Raw genomic sequence first — 20,796 nt, 5'->3', positions numbered from 1 at the left:
ATTTCTGTAAAATTAGGGGGACACGACCCCCACTCCCCCATGATGACGACACCCTTGGAGTGGAAGAGTTGTTTCCCCGCCCATACAATAGTTATGTGAAGCTCAAAACCCTTATCTATCATAATCTAATCTAGTGTTGTGTTGAAGCGTATTATAAATAACTCCTGTCACGTGGTACTATTATTTAACGAAACACGCTCCACGCAACAAAGATAACGAAGCTACTTCACAGACAATTAGAGCACTTCATTCTTCTTCTTGTTTTTGCCCTTGCACACTTCACCCGACATGACAGGCAGAGAAAATATTATTGGCAACTGTTGTAACAAAAGAAGTGTCTGGCGAGTTCCGGCTTACGCTCCACCTATTATCCGACCTGGTATTATATAAGCTTCCTCTGAATATTATCAGTCACTGTTGCTCGCCATGAAGCTTCTATCGCTTCTTCTGTACGTGGCAGCCATATTGGTTGCCTGCTCTGCCGAGGATTGTGAAGAGTCTGTGACCAGGGTGAATGGAAAGAAGGCGTGCAGGGACACACTGATTTTCGAAGATAATTTCGACACTTTTGACCTTGCGACCTGGCAACATGAAATAACACTTGCGGGAGGTGGGGTGAGTTATATCTTGGTATCTATTCACAGTGATCACAGATAGAAATCACATACCACTTTTTCAATTTAATTACGAAATACGGGAAGAAAGTTGTGATGTTGGCTGACATCTGCCTTCTGCTTTCACAGTGTGCACCTGAGTCCCTGAGCGATTAGAGTACCTGGAAGTATGACTTGACGTTAAGTCATAGATCCATACATCCAGGGACTCTACGAACGATGGGTTCGAAGTGACACCTGACGAGAAAAGTGACAACTATACTTCTCGGGAACTTTTCGATTGGACGACTTCGACGGAACAGGAAAGATACAGGGAACAAACGGCGTGCAGATTTGGGCACATTCAAGTATCCTCTAAAGCAGTGGCGTGCTCTGGGAGGGACCCCCCTTTGTCCAGCTCTTCTAATAATACTAATAATAATAATAATAATAATAATAATAATAAAGGACCGTGAGAATTTTTGCAGAGGCGGGATGCACAGCGGTGACAAAATTTTGAAATACCAATAAAAATAATATTATTGCCTATGAAAACAAATCTTGAGGATATTCTCATTGTTGTACAACGAACCTCTTTGTTGTGTTTCGGATAATTTTTTTTTAATAATAAACCTGATAAGTTGTTTACTCTATTATGATACACGTTGTATAGAAACATAGCATCTTTGCTTAAATTTCACAATTTGTATTTCCACATAATTGATTTAATTCAACGAGTATTTCCATTGTATGGAAATGATTTTACGCTTTCAAGGACAACATGAAACAACTACATTACTATTTGATTTGATTTGCTTTATTTTACTTCACTTCTTGTGCCGCTTTTGGCTAATTTACGAAGATGGGGATGAGTGATGATATGATGAATGGACACTCACAAACATCCATGCCCAGGCCAGGATTCGAACCCGGGACCCCTGGCGTCGTAGCGCGATGTGCTAACCACTGCGCCACGGGGCCTGGAACTACATTACGATTATCTCGCAGTGTTCTAAAAAACATAGCCCAATGCGTGCTGTGCTTGTTGCTTGGGTTATTTGGTTGGCCCTCACCGGTTGTAGGTGACTTCTGGCCAGGTTTCTCTCTTCTTTTATCTTCTTTTCCCCTCTCGTCTAGACCTAAACCTTGTTAATGTTATGTTTTTCTACACACGTGCAGTAACATATTTTTGTTGTTGTTAAGAACAATAGGTACTAACTAAAGTGCTATGTAAATAACTTCACAATCTCTAAGTCCACGGTATTTCGATAATGTCAAGGAAAAGCATCACTATCGATAAAAATGCTAATAGATATTGTTTAGTTTTGCTTTTTCTTGTTGCTCCTTGTAGCATTTCGCTGTAGACAGTTTGAGATGTAGTCCGCTACGGCGCCAGGGGTACCAGGTTCGAATCCCGGCCTGGGCATGGATGTTTGTGAATGTTTATTCATCAATTTCATCATATCATCACTCATCCTCATCTTTGCAAATTAGCCAAAAGTGGCACAAAAAGCGAAGTAAAATAAATAAAGAAAAAAGTTTGAGATGTAGTAGTTTTTTTGTATACGGTTTCGTGAATCACACTTGTAGTCATTTTCGTGAATCGCCCTACTGGAGTCATTTCTAAGACAACCTCCTTACATTCCAGAACTGGGAATTCGAGGCGTACACGAACAACCGATCCAACAGTTACGCCCACGATGGGATCCTGTACATCCGGCCCACGCTCACCGCCGACCAGTATGGAGAAGGGTTCCTGTCCAGCGGCGTCTTGAATGTCAACGGAGGGTCTCCTGCTGACAGGTGTGCTAATTCCCCCTGAAGAAAAAAAATCCTAATCCGATCCTAACTGGACCAAACCTACCCGAGACAACTCCCCCGGCCCTGTCACTACCTTGGACTTACTATAAAAAAAATTACCAGTTACTTAAAAAAGGATTCCATGCGAGTTACTTCCTAAAGTACTCCAGTGAGTTACTTCCTAACACAATTTCCTGGGAGTAACTCTCGTTGGGTTACTTCCAAAAGTATCGCCCCGTGACTAACCACTAACTCCCAGAAGGTAACTTGCAAATTAAATTCCCGACAGTAAATTCAAAGGCTCTTGTGTTACTTCCAAAATTTGTTGCGTGTGTCTTGGAAACATAAGCATTGAGACACATGGGTCAATCCATATGAAATCATACCAGCTGGTTGCTTGACCATTTTTAAAAAAGTTTATTTTTTGAGTGGTGTGAGCCTCATATATTGACAGTTCAGAACCACTCTTATTTTATTTTTACTATCACCGATTTGAAGATGGCGGGCATTTTTTTATCATGGCGCGCGTCATTTTCTCCATTCGTAAGCATCAGCGGCAACTTTTTTTTCTCAGCTCTGGTAAGTCCTACGACAATGAGACAAAATCTGTGATGTTAAGCACATTATAGGCTACAATTATATTTCTGTGTAATTTTCTAAATATTATTCCTTCATAATAAATTTTAAGGTTAAAATTGTGTATTTTAATCGCTCAAAATGTAAAAATTTTGAGTTTGAGATTTAATTGGTTTAGGAGATACAAAACTCGTGAAAAATTCAACATTTTGCATTAAATATGGCATGCCTAATTTCATTTCTTATTAACATTTCGTGTTGAAATTCTGCAAACTGTAATTTGGAATGTCAATGAACAACATTACAATCCTGAAATGGCTCTGCAATAAAGTATATATACGAGGGCGTGCTGAAAAGTAAAACTTCCTATGTTTTTATTTTCTTTGTTACCTTGTAAACGCATTTTGGATTTTGAGCAACCATACATTGCACTTATAAGACTTTCCAGCTTCTCCATTGCAGGTTTCAAACTTCTATCGCCAGGGGGTGCTGAACTATTGCGAGGAAAATGGCAGTATGTAACCATGCAATGTTGGTGAAGCGCCTGAAGTAGCGTTCCGTGATCGAGTTTATAACCGCAGAAAATGTGCTACAAATTGACATTCATCTGAGACTGAAGACATATTATGGGGATGAATGTGTTAGACATCAGTACTGCGCGATCTTGAGTTTATCATGCTCTTAAAGAAAACCTCAGCTGAAAAAATCTCAGCTATGTGAGAGAATGGAATGAAAGGCCACGAACTAGAACTGATGGAGGTCATCGGATTCGTGTTCAGCTGAGGTTTTCTTTAAGAGCATGATAAACTCAAGATCGCGCAGTACTGATGTCTAACACATTCATCCCCATAATATTCCCTCAGTCTCAGATGAATGTCAATTTGTAGCACATTTTCTGCGGTTATAAACTCGATCACGGAACGCTACTTCAGGCGCTTCACCAACATTGCATGGTTACATACTGCCATTTTCCTCGCAATAGTTCAGCACCCCCTGGCGATAGAAGTTTGAAACCTGCAATGGAGAAGCTGGAAAGTCTTATAAGTGCAATGTATGGTTGCTCAAAATCCAAAATGCGTTTACAAGGTAACAAAGAAAATAAAAACATATGAAGCGTTACTTTTCAGCACGCCCTCGTATATATACTTTATTGCAGAGCCATTTCAGGATTGTAATGTTGTTCATTGACATTCCAAATTACAGTTTGTAGAATTTCAACACGAAATGTTAATAAGAAATGAAATTAGGCATGCCATATTTAATGCAAAATGTTGAATTTTTCACGAGTTTTGTGTCTCCTAAACCAATTAAATCTCAAACTCAAAATTTTTACATTTTGAGCGATTAAAATACACAATTTTAACCTTAAAATTTATTATGAAGGAATAATATTTAGAAAATTACACAGAAATATAATTGTAGCCTATAATGTGCTTAACATCACAGATTTTGTCTCATTGTCGTAGGACTTACCAGAGCTGAGAAAAAAAAGTTGCCGCTGATGCTTACGAATGGAGAAAATGACGCGCGCCATGATAAAAAAATGCCCGCCATCTTCAAATCGGTGATAGTAAAAATAAAATAAGAGTGGTTCTGAATTGTCAATATATGAGGCTCACACCACTCAAAAAATAAACTTTTTTAAAAATGGTCAAGCAACCAGCTGGTATGATTTCATATGGATTGACCCACATAAGAAGACAATTGAAGAGCACAGGGAAAGAATGTGCTTTGCTCATTTTTAGCCAAATTGAGATAACGTTGCTATCAAATAGCTCTACGAAGTGTCTTCTTAACTAGGAATTGTACAAGAATAGAACGTGATTTTTCCATCCATTGCAAAGAGGTTTTGGTTGCGTATACAGGGAAGAACATGCTCACAACAAGGAAATAACATGCCCTCCTGTAAAATCAATGGACAAAGCACGACTTTCCCTGTGGTCTTCAATTTCAAATTTAAATCTTAGTATTATAATTTGCATAAAGATAAAAATGATTATAAATTCTAGTTACGTCCACTGTAAATATATCTCTAGAAGCTTAAGCATACATTTACTTAGGTTAACAATGCAACACCCTCTTCCGTTCCAGCTGCACCAACCCCGTCGACTGGGGGTGCGAGAGGACTGGGTCGGCTTCCAACGTCCTGAACCCCGTGAAGTCTGCCAGGATTCGAACCGTCAACTCCTTCAGTTTCACGTACGGGAAGGTGGAGATACGAGCCAAGATGCCGGCTGGTGATTGGTTGTGGCCAGGTACGTACGCGACGCTCGTCTGTTTGGTTTGCTTAATCAGTTTCCTCGACCAGCAAATACAGCCAAGAACTACGAACGAACCTTAAAAAGTTGCTTTTCAAAAGTAGCTGAGAGTTAGGTCATAACAAGGCCTCGGAAATTGATAACAAATAATACTAAATACTAAATTTGATATCTGCCCATTTCCCTTCAGCTAGAACCAGAAAACATTATTTTTATCTTGCATTTCTTGGCTTTCAGTAATTTTTGTTGTTTTCATTGCACTTTCCTTCATTTCTGAGACTTGTTTTTCTCCTTCCTTCTTGTTTCCTGAATTTTAAATGCAATTGCCAGCATAACTTACATATTTACATTTCCTGACATTGCAAGTTAGCCATGAATCGAGAATACGGTTCATGGAAAAGTTCAATATTATTTTAACTGAAATGTTTGGCAATGCATTAAATTTATTGTGGTAAATTTATCTTTCCCTCAGGAAGCCATAGTCTCATGTTCCCGACAGAGTGAGTAGCGGACTAATTTTGTGACGACTGGTGTCCAACTGGAGGACGTTGCAATGTACGAAAATATGTTGAATTGATGTTTTAAGTCCATTTTATGCACAGTAAGGCTAATCGGAACTGAACCTACATTTTAAGGTGAAATCCGAACCACTATGTGCCTCCACCGGGTATCGAACCCGGGACCCCTTGATTACAAGCCGAAGACGATACCACTACGCCATCGGAGAGGCCCTAATGTACGAAAATAATCTCACCCTATATTTACCACCTGATTATTGTTTCAGCGATCTGGATGCTGCCCCTGAGGAACGCCTACGGGACCTGGCCTGCCTCAGGAGAGGTCGACATCATAGAAGGCAGGGGCAACAGGAACTTGGTGCAGAACGGCGTCAACATCGGCTCAGAGCAAGTGAGTTCGACTCTCCACTGGGGTCCCTTCTGGCCCCTCAACGGGTACGAAATGACCCACGCGGCCAAGAACACCCCCGCGGGGGAAGGCTTCGACAGGGACTTTCATCTCTACCAGATGGAGTGGACCCAAGGTAAGAAACCTTTGACCTGTGTCGTCTTTTCAAATATAGCGTATCATACCCAAAATATTAAATAAAAAATATAAAATCTTAGCATAACAAATAGCAAAAATAAAAATACTAAATAAATAATCAAACAAAAATCAAATACTTAACTAAAAAACATATATAGCATAAATATTAAAATTATCAAAAAATATAATCAATTGGCAAAAATACAAAAAAATAAAAACTGCAGATTATAAAAAAACAAAATAAAAAACAATTATTGGACAATAATATATAATTAAATCAATATCAAACAAAAAAATCAAACAAATAACATTTAAAAAACAAATATAAAAACAATCTTCATCTAATTATAAAACAAATAATATCCTTTTCTAAACCAATCCATATCAATTCAATCATAAAAAATATAACACCCATATCTAACCTAAATTAATTTCTATCACCATTCCTTTAAATATAACCTCTTGCATTTATCACATTTGAACCAAACAAATAATAACCATCTAAAAAATAAATAAAAAATAACTACATCACCCAATTCAATCTAAAAATTCTTAATTCAATCCCAAACACAGCATAAAAATTGCATTACATGAGGGAGGTCCGGAGTCAACACAACATAAAAATTGCATTACAGTAGTCTGTATTCTCGTACTGCTCGCATTTGAAGCTGGCGGTTGGGAAACAACGAATCAGCGATCAGTTGAATTCTCTTCGACTGACATCGGGAATTTTCGTGTCACAAGCCACCCGAACGTTGATGGCGGGACAGGGTGGCCACTCTAAAGCCCCCATCACACGGAACTGGAATTCCAGTAGGTATGCCCTATTTGGCGCTGGACTGGCTACCAATTTGCTACTTTTCGCCTCACACGATACTTATCAGCGTACTTGTCGATAGACTTTTGTTCCCATACGAGGGAAGTTGTAATGGCGGCCGCGTGAGATGTAAACAATGTATCACTTCACATTTTTAAAAGCAGATAACTATTCAACCGAGAGGAATAACGTTTCGTATAAAACGTTATTAGGTACAAAACAATGGCGCTGCTTAAATACATACTTTACAACGTTTACTGTACACGTATGGAACAATATTTTAGTTGTTTCAAATGTACACTCAGCATAGATGGTGTAACTCAACGCGCTTTTCATGCTGTATACGTTATACATTGCTACAGTAACACTCGGAAACCACAGACAAAAACGCTTCTTTGCACACACACAGATTATCTTCACATGGCGAAACTTTGCTCTGATTGGCTGTTCCACTGAATCCAGTCGAGGAAAGCAAGTAGCAATTAGAACATGTCCTATTCCTCCAAAGCAGCCAGCCAGGCGGCCATGATTGCTACCTAGAAAGTTAGTTCAGCGCCAACTAGGGCATTCCTACTAGAAATCCAGTTCCGTGTGATAGGGGCTTGAGACCATCAAAAAATTCAAGAGTAATTCCCGCTTTTCAAGGAGATCTTTCCAAAAATTCAAGGTTACAAGTAGATGTTTTCTCTACTTCAACCTAACGTATTGCCGACTCACCAACCACACACAAACATATTAACAGTATAAAGCGTCTGTGTGATTCCAATGCACCAAAAATTCTAATTTAAATTAAACGGTGTATCACGTACAGCCAACGGCAAATATAATGGTAGGCAAATTGTCCATCACTACTTTCATTACTTTTTTTATTCTACATCCTGTGTTGTTTTTAGAAATGAAACTATGTTGGTTCGAAGCAGGCATTGTTCTCTGCTTATTGACTTAAATATTTCAATTCATTGTCATTACATTGTGTAATACAGACCGAATGAATATGGTGGTGGACAATTTGCGTTGGGTGTACTATTTAAAATATTCAATATAAGGTGCGAAGTTTAAATACTTCGACTCGTAAACATCTAAAAACACAAGTTTCAAACTAAAATTTACCTAATCAACTTCAAGATATCTTACCTTGCAATAATCTTCTGTCTGTCAGATAGATTGTTCTGCAAAGGACACTAACCAAGTAAAGGCTTGAGAGAATTCTGTTTATTTTCCACGCAGCTTCCTCAATAACAATAAAAGCTAAACGGTGAAAAACTTGCCTCGAGGCACTTGTAAATGCAAGAATTCATTGGGATTAATAAAAGTTGCACCTTTTCACGCCTACAGAGATAAATTCACGTCGAATTCACGCATAATTCCTGGAATTCAAGGAATTCTCGGCTGGGCTTACTTTACAGATTCACCGAAATCCATAACCCGAAAGCACTTTCCATTTACTTCAAACGTTTTGTGTCCCCCATTCTAGAATACTGTTCACCCATCTGGAACATGGCTGCCCCTTCTCATACCTCCAAGATCGACAATGTTCTCAGCTTTTTCCTCTCCATCGTTCGATATAGAGTGCCGGCCCTGAGACACCTACCTAAGAGAGATCTGCTTCTAAACTTAAACATAAATACTTCAGAATCACGTAGATACGTTGCAGATATGAAATTACTACATACGATCATTAATGGAAACCTAAGATGTACGTGGGTCGTTCAATATATAAGTTTCCGTATGCTGTAAAAAAAAATATTTTTAAGATACATTAGAAAACTATACATACATGTGTAGGAGGATCCTTCCTCAGTTCTTCACATAATCCCCATAGAGATTCAGGCATTTGTCCCACCGTTGCATCAAATTGTCCATACACTTTGCAAGAAAATCAGGGCTCTGGCTATTGGTCACTATTCTCACATTACGCTTCACTTCTTCATCTGTTTCGAAACGGTAACCTTGCAATTCAGACTTTAACACCGGAAAAAGATGGAAATCACTCGGCGCTAAATCGGGGCTGTATGGAGGGTGGGGCAGCCGTTCCCACCCCAATTCTTCAATTTTGTGTTGTGTTTGCACTGCTGAGTGGGGGTGAGCGTTATCGTCAAGAAGAATGACACCAGCTGGCAGGAGACCTGGTCGCTTATGTCGAATTGCATTTTTCAGTTTATCCAATGTTTGACAATAACGGTCAGCATTAATTGTTCTTCCTCGTTCCAGAAAGTCCATCAGCAGAACACCCTTAGCATCCATGCTTCTGAACTCCTTTTGACGCAAGCCCGCGTTTTCCGAACAATCATTTACTTTTCTCTCTTGAGCGCATGCGCCTTCACGTCTGATAACGAATCGATTGTTGTTCCTTGTAGACGAAGGATGGCGCTTGTCAACCATGTGCTTCTTTTTAATGGCATTGCTTTATACAATATTTTATAGCACAGGGAAACTTATATATTGAACGTCCCTAGTAGCATCCCACTCCACGAACTATCCCTCAGAGTGCCCAGACACAAAACACGGAGCAAGGAGACTTTCCACACTGCAACTCCCAGACTATCACTCGTACAACGTTCATTATTCCACAGGCTACCGAACCAATTCAATATCATCTCAAACCAAGTAGATATTTTCAGTTCATATTCGTCTTTTATTACCAACTTAGAAAAAAAATTGTACATAAGTAATGCATTGTGAAAGTAATCTCTTTACCTTGGTACTGTCTTTGCTTGCTTATGTTTATATTTTGTTTCTTTTTATTTTATCTTGTTTCGTGTGTTGTTTTTAACACTAGGGTACTGTTTACTGTTGTGTCTTTCCACTTTAAAATGGCTTCTGCTGTACTGGAAATTGCAATAAAGTAGTCACGTTGCGAAACCAAACAAATGAGCGGATACACTGCATGTTGCCAAACGTACTGTAAAACTGGGGGGGGGGGAGAGTTGAACAGCGCCGTTACTGGATAAAAGTTGTACAATAGTACACAAAACACGGAAAACTAGTACACAAAACAGACAAACACTGTGCAAAGAAGCTAATATAAACAAATTACAAAAACAGACATATGCTTTGCAACGTTGCTGCGGGAGAGCGATGTTACCCCTACAACTTTTACTTCCCAACTGAGGTTGTCGACACTCACCGAACCACACACACGCCCGAGAAGGATCGGTGGACAGATGGAGCTATGTAGGTCAGCCCCTAGTCGGGCTCGTGATCAGATATTGTAGAAAAGGTGACCTCTGTGCCGGAGTGGTTAGTACCGAGCGAGATTCCGGGTTCGAGTCCCTGCCTGAACATGGGTGTTATTTGTGTACGTCCCCTCATCCATTTCCTCTAATTATCACTCATCTTCATCGCCACGATTAGCCAAAAGTGACAGAAATGCTATGGAAAATTAAACTCATACACGCACACACACAAATACAGACAGAGAAAGAGACAGGGGGAGGGATACACAATTGAGGACTAAAAGTGGTAAACGTTGTAAGTGCCAAAAACGAAAGTGTTGGGAAATCGCATCGTTCCGCATATCAGCCCGTAAGAACGTTCACACTAGTGACCTCTTTACACGCCCTTTGAACTACTTAGAGGGCTACCAGCCACTTTTCACGTTTACCACATTATAAAGCATGGTACAGTTTAACGTGGAAAACGGTGTTTGAATTATTGTGGCACTTACAGCGTTTACCAATTTGTCTTCAATTATTACCTCTTACACGAGAGTTACATTGCGGTGGCAGAACGAATTTTGTGAGCGGCTTTGTCCTGCCGTCTAACCCCTGTAATAATGTAAACGGGCCCCCAAAATTGATTTCTTTCTTAAAAACTACAGAGCAGAAGTATTCGTTTAGTTCTCTCCTATTTTGTGTCATTATGAAATACGACGATACCTATGCCTTAACCATGTTTCGAACCTGGAACCTCTGGCGTCGAAGCACGCTACCTTACCCACTCCGCCACTGTGGCAGAAGTCGCTTTCTGAGTAAACAACGTGTATCGTTTCAAAAATAACGAATGTATTACTTGAACAGCAGGTTTATTGTATTTTGTGTATTCCTAGATGGCATGACGTTCAGCGTGGACGATGAGGTGTATCTGACAGTGGCGCCACCCGCGGGGGGATTCTACGAATTGGGGGGCTTCGCCCAGCAGAGACCGGAAGCTGAGAACCCCTGGCGATATGCAACCAAGATGGCGCCTTTCGATCAAGAGGTGGGTGTCTTGTATGAGCAGAATTTCAAAGAGAAAAACAGGTCATTCATACAAGAACAGTAGTTTTCTACGTTTTTAAAGCTGCTTAAAATCTGCATCGATGTGGTAGGGTCGACCATATATTAGAATGTATTGCATAGTTATTTATGCTGTTACCACATGAGCCCTGTTCAGGAAGCCCACTGCGGAGCAAGAATTAATTACTTTTAATCCAGTCTTGCATTTATTAATAAATTAAATGTTATAAAATCACATTTCAAAATGTGAACCTTTACCTTAGAGAAAAGGGGGCTTGCGCCAGAATTACTTTTTAGTTTTGTCTATCCTTGTACATACATATATATGTGGGTCGGATTTCGTGGGTCCTCCCGTATGGAAAACGTTCATGCAGAACTGGCCATGTCAACTCAAACACTAATTATCCTTTTCTTGGCAGTTCTACTTCGTTATGAACGTCGCCTGCGGAGGAGTGAACGGCTACTTCCCTGACGACGGCGAGAATCCCGCCGCTAAGCCCTGGAGCAACACTTCACCGACGGTAAGTGAGAATCGTCGTTACTAAATATAATCCAAATACTCTCAGTTAACATCCGTAATTAACTGCAATTACAACACGCACACCAGGGTGCGAAATCATGGAAGATTGGTGGTGTAGGAAGATCTTAATCTACACACACACACACACAAATTATATATATATATATATATATATATATATATATATATATATATATATATATATGTGTGTGTGTGTGTGTGTGTGTGTCCCACTTTAAACTGTAGGTCCGGTCCTGATTAACCTTTCTGTGCATAAAGTGGACTTAAAACAACTCTTCAATATATATATATATATATGATACAAATTACTAAATATTTAAACGTCCATTACTATGAGTACATATAAAGAAATTAATTTGTTACTTTATGTATCAGATATTTATAAAGTTGCAAACAATTTCTTTACTAACTGGTTAAATATGGCAAAAAATTACGAAATAGTTGTGTTATGTGTCAGTTTGTGTTTCGTTCATGCTTTCCACTAATACTAATTAATTAAATTTCATATTTATATTTGTGTTGCATCCTTGTTTTACTTTTATTCTGCCGTGTATATTGTTATTATTAGTGTATATCTGTTAATGGTCTCTTGAGAGAAAGCATGCAACACTCACAAACACACTACTTTGTTTGTGTTTTCGATATTATCCTTACTAAAGAATATTTGAACTAAAACTAATTTCTTATCTCATGTTGTTATAACATATACTCTTTCCCCACCGGAATTTTTTGGTCCCCCACCAGAATTCCTCACCCTGACACACACACACAACAGGAAATCCCTAACGAGCCAACCTCCACCCGCATACATTCAGGGGTATGCGTTAATATCCTGGTATCTTTGACATATACCAGGAAGTCAGTTCCACAGAATTAAGCCCCCCCCCCCTAGTGCACTTCAGTAGTCGATCCATACATACTACTACAATATTTAGAACATTTGTAATTTATATTGTCAGTAATAATAGTGTGGGATGTGTGGTATTACACGTCACAAGCCGCTCCTCAACACTAGTGAAGCAATTGAAAAGTAAAATCAAGTTTCTTAGAGTTTTAAAATATAATGTCCAGAAACTTTACTCCTCATTTGAAATCTATGACAACCTATTATATGAATGTCGATTGACAAAGCTGTGCCATAGAAGAACGTTACAGGAAATAGTATTCTTATGGAAGTTGTTAAATCATCAAGTAGATACTCTCCCGTCGAATCCCGTTTGCAAAAACTAGATGCAAGGATGAACTTTTTTTGAGCAATCTCCCTTAAGGAGAATGTGCACAAGTTCTAATAAATTGCTAATAAGAGCATTGACATATTTTCTATGAACCTAAGGGAAATCAGTAAAGCCACTATTAACACACTGACTTCAAACACAGCATTTGTTTATGAAATTGTTAAAGTTGCATGCACAAACATATTACAGAAAAATATATGTAACTGTATTCACTATATTTTTGGAGTGTGTATGTATCTGATGAGTTAAAAAAAAAGAAATAACAAATAAATGTGTCGGCTCACATCAGCCATGGCGCAACAACTGACATACGAATTCCAGCAAGCGAACAGAATCAACAACGATATAAAAATTCAAGTTATGGCCGATTCAGCCCATGTCTGCATTCTTAAGCTTTCTGATAATATTTAACACCTAAAACCATGAACGTCCTAGTGCTTGTAATCAACAGGTTGAGTTAGTTCACTACCAATTGTCTGTGAGTATAAAGAGAATGTAAAGTTGCCAATTTTCAACACAGTCGAAACATGATGCATGCAAGTAGGAGTACGGGGACATATTTGAGTTACATCTTCTACACTGAGTCTGTTGTGGGTTCCAGTACAGGGTTAGTTTATATTTTGTGGAGTACTGTGGTTTGTCTGTTTATATGTCTTATGTGTATATATTGGTGCTAGTTTCAGTGCAATATTTCAATTGCTTATTTATTGATTTGCTTTATTTTACTTCGCGTTTTGTGCCACTTTTGGCTAATTTGCGAAGATGGGGATGAGTGATGATGTGATGAAATTTATGAGTGGACACTCACAAACATCCATGTGAATTCCATGCCCAGGCCGGTCGTAGCGCGATGTGTTAACCACTCCGCCACGGGGGCCGGCTGTAATATTCGAAGAGTTAATGAGTATAATAACAAAAGTTTGGAAAACGGTAATGAGATTTTAACTATGCATAAAATTGAAAGACTAGAAATTTCAATGACATATAAGGAAATTATATGAAGGGTACAGGATAAAAAACAATCAAAATGCACTTTTGGTGAAACTTGAGATTTTGATACCATCATATTCTAGGTGTGCTATACTACATCCCCACATGTCTAATTTCAGGATAAACACTTCTTACGTATAAATGAACACAAAAATATTTTTCTGCTTCATTCTGTAGCATTTACAAGTACGAGGGCAAATCAATAAGTCGGTTCCACGATTTTTTTTTCACAGCAATTTATTGGTCACACAAGACGACAATATGTGTGCAGTAGTAGCAGTTCGTTACTTATTTTTCTACATATCCACCACCGACGGCAATGCATTTTTCCCACCGTGACGCCAATTTGGATATGTCAGTGGCATAGAACGTCGTCAGATGCTGCTGCAACCACTGCCGCACAGCATGTTGCACTTCACGATCAGACGAGAAGTGCTGGCTAGACAATGCCTTCTTCATAGGGCCGAAGAGGTGATAATCAGAGGGCGCCAGATCTGGACTGTATGGTGTCGTCGACATCTTGGATTCTGGTAGGCGTTGACACGTTCACCGGTCGTCCGGACCGCTCCTCGTCCATGACACTGGTGCGACCGACCTTGAACCGCTGACACCAATTCCCAATGGCTTTGCGGCACAGGACGTCGTCCCCGTACACCAGCTTCATCCTCGCGTGAATCTCCGTCGGTGTCTTGACCTTCAGCCCAGAAGAACCGCAACACGGAACGCTGCTCCTCGACCGTCGACGATGTCAGGCGGGTAGCCATGTTTGTCACTGCTGCCATCTGTGGAAGAGACAAAGGAACATTCCAAAATCACTCATTATGACCTCGGAACGGATGAGATTTTCAGTACCCAAAAGTTCACCTTGGTGTGATTATCCAATCCTCTGCAAAAAAATCGTGGAACCGACTTACTGATTTGCCCTCGTATATTATATTCGTGTAAGTTAAGAATACATGAGAGTACATATTGCTGATTGGATACCCGAAAGAGGTACACTCACTGGCAATAAAGATGAGACACCTAGACCCTGAAGTACTCGCTTCCCTGCAAAGCGTTATGTACGTCGTCTAACTAAGGTGGTGGTTGAAGTTGCCATTGAAAATTTGCTATTCAAATCTCCTTATCGACGTAGAGTTAGGCAACACACACAACACCTTGCAGGGAAGCGAGTATATTAGGATCTACGTGTCCCATTCTCATTGCCGGTGAGTGTACATAGTGATTCTATTAAAGTGTGACCGCGGTGGCTCAGTCGGTAACGCGTCTGACTACCATGCTCAAGGTCCCGGGTTCGATCCCCGGCCCGTTCAAATCCGGGAACTTTTCTAACGTTGGAAGCGGCCCCGGCGCCCACCCAGCGTCGAATAACTTGGGTACCTGGGGGAAACCCTGGGGGATAAAGGCGGTCAGGGGCGTGATGCTGATCACATCACCCCACTCACGACCGGATCAAGAAAGTGTGGGGCGTTACCCCCACACTCCCTATACGCCTTCATGGCGTGGTGCTATGCACAGGGGAGCACTTTACCTTTTTTTTTACCTTTATTAAAGTTATCTAATTTTGCTGATTAACTTTGAAAATCATTAGAATTAACCTTCGGCTTTTGTCTTCTTCCAGGCTTCCACAGACTTTTGGAATGCGAGGAACGACTGGTACTCCACATGGAATCATGACGTCAACAATGGAGAGGATGCCGCCTTGCAGGTCGACTACATCAGAGTCTATTCCTTGTAGGGACGTTAACATTATGAACACCCTGTATCATGCATGCATATTTTAAAATGAAAAAAATAACTACATGTAAGGAGTCGATGCGGAAAACAGAATATATGTATCAGCACTGTATTAAAAGTATGTCTAAATATGGAGGAACATATTTAAAATAATAATAACAATAGTCGGAATAAAATAAACTATTCTCCAAGCTCTCTATCGATGTGTTTCTTAATTCGCAAACCACTGGATGGGAAAAGTACTACAAGAAATAGTTGCATCTGCACACTTAGAAATATTGACGTGTTGGCATATATTGTATGTGTTGGATATATTGCACACGGTGGCGTAGCAAGATATCGCGAGGCCCTCATTCGTTTCTAAATTTGAAATCTCAATGTACATCGATACAAAATCTTCATGGATACGTCAGCAAATTATCATATTTAAATAATAATAAATTACTGAAGAAAATTATATTTAATAATTTCACTCACCCTAAAAATGTCTTCTTTATTTTTCGGGAGATGAAATATGAAGCTGTAGGTAGGAAGTAAGAACTGCTTATATTATCCATTGCCTTTTTGAGTAGCAAACAACCCAAGCATTTAAATGCCTCGCACTTGTTTCGTGGCAGTTGGAGGTGCTTTATTGTTAACATATTAAAATCGGATGTCATATGTCCACGCAAGTTATGGTGAATTTTTGCATAAATGTTTCACATGCGAAATATGACAATAAGTTGTACTTTTTCCGGTACCCCCTTTGGCTTACAGCCAATTATAACGTTTAACTAGAATTTAAAACCAGATAAAAACAGAATGTTTTAATTTTATTGCCTACAAAAATTAGCCCTTTCCATCTTTTTACCCCCACTTCTATTTAATACATTTTTTGTATCAACCCCATTCAGACACAAGGTTCCGGGCAGTCGCCCACTTCGCCCACCCCTTGCTACCCCACTGATTGCACATATCTTACAGAGGATAAGTTAAAGAATAACTGGAGTGAGAAAAATCATGAATTTTGAAAGGAAATCGAGCCATCTTATACTGCTCGCATTTCTAGTTGGCGGCTCTGAAACAACGAATCAGCGATCACTCGAATTCTCTTCGGCTGAGATCGGGCATCTTCGTGTCACAAATCCATATCCATAATTTTTAATCCAACAGTAATTTATACATCGCTTCTTAGGATATATGACAACTCTTGTCCCATTCCCAGAGCTCATGAGGTAAACTAAGAAGGGAATTTAAACTAGGCATAGTGCAAGGATGTATTTAGTGGGGTCCAGGGGGCCGGATCCCAAAACTTTACGAAGTACGAAATTTAAGTAATGACAATATACTTATTTAGCATTTGTTGCATAATCGAGGGCTATTTCTTTCCGCCGAACCTACTGGAAGGCAAGGATTATATTGGGATCATAGGACTTTCAATGGCCACAAAAAATAAGATTTATTCACACTGCTACTTGTAATGAAATGCATACAATATTAATCAAGAACCGAACTTTACTTCTTGTCATCTGGATGTAACGCACTTGTTTGTCTTTCAGTAAATATTTATCTTTTTGACATTAATTTCCTTGCCAGAAAAAAGTTGTTGGCGATCTTAACAACACGCAATGACAATGAATACGTGCCCTATTATATCTATATTCTTAGACCGTCTCTTTAGCTATTCACGTAATAATAGCAATAGAGTATTAACTAATTAACATATTAAGAGATGACCTATAAATTATGTTAACGTATTATACTAATGAAATGCTTTGTATGGAGTGTAGCTCTATATGGTGCGAAAACATGGACGCTAAGAACAAGCGACAAAAAGCGACTGGAAGCTCTGGAAATGTGGCTATGGAGACGAATGGAACGGGTGAATGGACAGAAAAAGTGAGAAATGAAACAGTGCTAGAAAGAGTTGGGGAAAAGAGATCAATGCTGGAGAAAATCATGAAGAGAAAAATAATTTGGTTGGGTCACTGGATGAGAAGAAACTGTATCCTAAGGGATGGCAGTGGCGTATGCTGAGTCTAAGAAGTGGGCTATCTCAAATGACACCTGTCCTAGGCTATGGAGGAAGGGAGAAGACTAGACTCATTCTTGACGTCTTCAAGGAAGCCACAGTTACATCACAACGGTAGTCACGTTGCAAACTTATAAAAATTCAGGTTGCCAACTTCTAAGAATTCAGGTTGCTAACTTCTAAGAATTCAGGTTACCAACTTCTAAGAATTCAGGTTGCCAACTCCTAAGAATTCAGGTTGCCAACTTCTAAGAATTCAGGTTTCCAACTTCTAAGAATTCAGGTTGCCAACTACTAAGAATTCAGGTTGCCAACTTCTAAGAATTCAGGTTGCCAACTTCTAAGAATTCAGGTTGCCAACTACTAAGAATTCAGGTTACCAACTTCTAAGAATTCAGGTTGCCAACTACTAAGAATTCAGGTTGCCAACTTCTAAGAATTCAGGTTGCCAACTTCTAAGAATTCAGGTTGCCAACTACTAAGAATTCAGGTTACCAGCTTTTAAGAATTCAGGTTGCCAACTCCTAAGAATTCAGGTTGTCAACTCCTAAGATTTCAGGTTGTCAACTTCTAAGAATTCAGGTTGTCAACTTCTAAGAATTCAGGTTGCCAACTCCTAAGAATTCAGGTTTTCAACTTCTAAGAATTCAGGTTGTCAACTTCTAAGAATTCAGGTTGCCAACTCCTAAGAATTCAGTTTGCCAACTTCTAAGAATTCAGGTTGCCAACTCCTAAGAATTCAGGTTACCAACTACTAAGAATTCAGGTTGCCAACTTCTAAGAAGTCAGGTTGCCAACTTCTAAGAATTCAGGTTGCCAACTTCTAAGAATTCAGGTTGCCAACTCCTAAGAATTCAGGTTGCCAACTTCTAAGATTTCAGGTTGCCAACTTCTAAGAATTCAGGTTACCAACTTCTAAGAATTCAGGTTGCCAACTAGTAAGAATTCAGGTTGCCAACTTCTAAGAATTCAGGTTGCCAACTTCTAAGAATTCAGGTTGCCAACTACTAAGAATTCAGGTTACCAACTTCTAAGAATTCAGGTTGCCAACTACTAAGAATTCAGGTTGCCAACTTCTAAGAATTCAGGTTGCCAACTTCTAAGAATTCAGGTTACCAACTTCTAAGAATTCAGGTTGCCAACTCCTAAGAATTCAGGTTGCCAACTACTAAGAATTCAGGTTGTCAACTACTAAGAATTCAGGTTGTCAACTCCTAAGAATTCAGGTTGGCAACTTCTAAGAATTCAGGTTGACAACTCCTAAGAATTCAGTTTGCCAACTTCTAAGAATTCAGGTTGCCAACTCCTAAGAATTCAGGTTACCAACTCCTAAGAATTCAGGTTGCCAACTTCTAAGAAGTCAGGTTGCCAACTTCTAAGAATTCAGGTTACCAACTTCTAAGAATTCAGGTTGCCAACTCCTAAGAATTCAGGTTGCCAACTACTAAGAATTCAGGTTGCCAACTTCTAAGAATTCAGGTTGCCAACTTCTAAGAATTCAGGTTACCAACTTCTAAGAATTCAGGTTGCCAACTCGTAAGAAATCAGGTTGCCAACTTCTAAGAATTCAGGTTGCCAACTCGTAAGAATTCAGGTTGTCAACTCCTAAGAATTCAGGTTGCCAACTTCTAAGAATTCAGGTTGCCAACTTCTAAGAATTCAGGTTACCAACTTCTAAGAATTCAGGTTGCCAACTCGTAAGAAATCAGGTTGCCAACTTCTAAGAATTCAGGTTGCCAACTCGTAAGAATTCAGGTTGTCAACTACTAAGAATTCAGGTTGCCAACTTCTAAGAATTCAGGTTGCCTACTTCTAAGAATTCAGGTTGCCAACTCCTAAGAATTCAGGTTGCCAACACCTAAGAATTCAGGTTGCCAACTTCAGAATCGCCATTATCTTCGTCTTGAAATCAGCTTAATTCACACAGTTTGTAAGAGATGTCTCTTCAGCATTTTACTTTGTAGGCTTCAGGCTTCGCAGATAGACTAGGTAGCCTCGAATATACGCTCCTGAGGGATGCTATTCAACGAATGGTCGAGGCAGGCACGTAGCCAGGTGGAGGGTTCTGAGGCCTGAAGCCCCCCACCCCGAAATCCTACAAATATCTAATTCAAGTTGTATTCAGCGGTAATTAATTTTGCTTGTTTAGCAGGATTAAACATCTTGTATAAGTTGTAATGTACTGAGAAATCTTTAACCCCTCCCCAGCTTTTCGCCTTTTGATTGCAGCTGGTGATAAGCCCCTCCCGAAATAAAATCCTGGCTACGGGCCTGGGTCGAGGTAAGGAAAATCCGAAGATTCCAAATGATTGACATCAAAATCAATGGGTCCTATGCTGCTACAAAGCGATGAGCTGAAGATCGAACAGCATGGAGATTGCAAGGAGAGACCTACCCTTGGGCAGAAAACAATGAATGATGTATTAATTGAAACATTTATATTATTATTATTATTTCTGATTTACTTCGTTCGCCCCCCCCCTCCGAAATATATTTCTAGATGCTTCCCTGACCACAGATTAAGTGTAGCATACAACACAAGTAAACGCAAACTTACAGTGTACCCGACACCACTACAGTGATCGGACCTTTCTAGAGTCAATGAACTTTATTCTCCTCAGCACCCATGGAGATTGTAGCGGTAAACGGAGCTGAAACTTCGCTTTCATCGGTTTTAGCTCACGTCACGCTTGAGGAAGTGCTTCTGCACGTGGAATTTTCCCAGCCTAGGAAGCGCGTTTCCTCTGGTTTCACCCACTTTCCGAGCGTTTCCTCTATTCTGGGTAATTTGGCAAGGAAGCTGTTGAATAAGGATGCAAAATTCGATAACAAAGTCAAGTTTCAGTTCTTCAGAGGACCTACACATGTCACCTATTATTATTATTTCATGTAGAAGCACGGTGATTCATCCGGTAAGCATGGACGTCGCCAGATTTTTTTGTAGGGGGGGATACCTTTGATAAAATTTGAACACTAG

The 20,796-nt window shown here is 39.6% G+C and overlaps 1 protein-coding gene across 1 annotated transcript; it reads left to right on the top strand.

Moving 5' to 3' along the window:
• The first annotated feature begins 402 nt into the window (after positions 1-402).
• On the top strand, positions 403-16,003 carry LOC146004907 (beta-1,3-glucan-binding protein-like). The gene is made up of 7 exons (XM_083143934.1): positions 403-615; positions 2,242-2,396; positions 5,061-5,224; positions 6,012-6,269; positions 11,137-11,288; positions 11,725-11,826; positions 15,693-16,003. Exons 1-7 carry the CDS (start codon positions 427-429, stop codon positions 15,807-15,809), a joined length of 1,137 nt encoding a protein of 378 aa, XP_083000060.1. The 5' UTR covers positions 403-426; the 3' UTR covers positions 15,810-16,003.
• The last annotated feature ends 4,793 nt before the right edge of the window (positions 16,004-20,796 follow it).

The sequence above is a fragment of the Lepisma saccharinum genome, chromosome 22 (genome assembly GCF_977018435.1).
Source record: "Lepisma saccharinum chromosome 22, izLepSacc3.1, whole genome shotgun sequence".
NCBI classification, from domain to species: domain Eukaryota; kingdom Metazoa; phylum Arthropoda; class Insecta; order Zygentoma; family Lepismatidae; genus Lepisma; species Lepisma saccharinum.
This window is presented reverse-complemented; position numbering and strand designations above follow the sequence as displayed.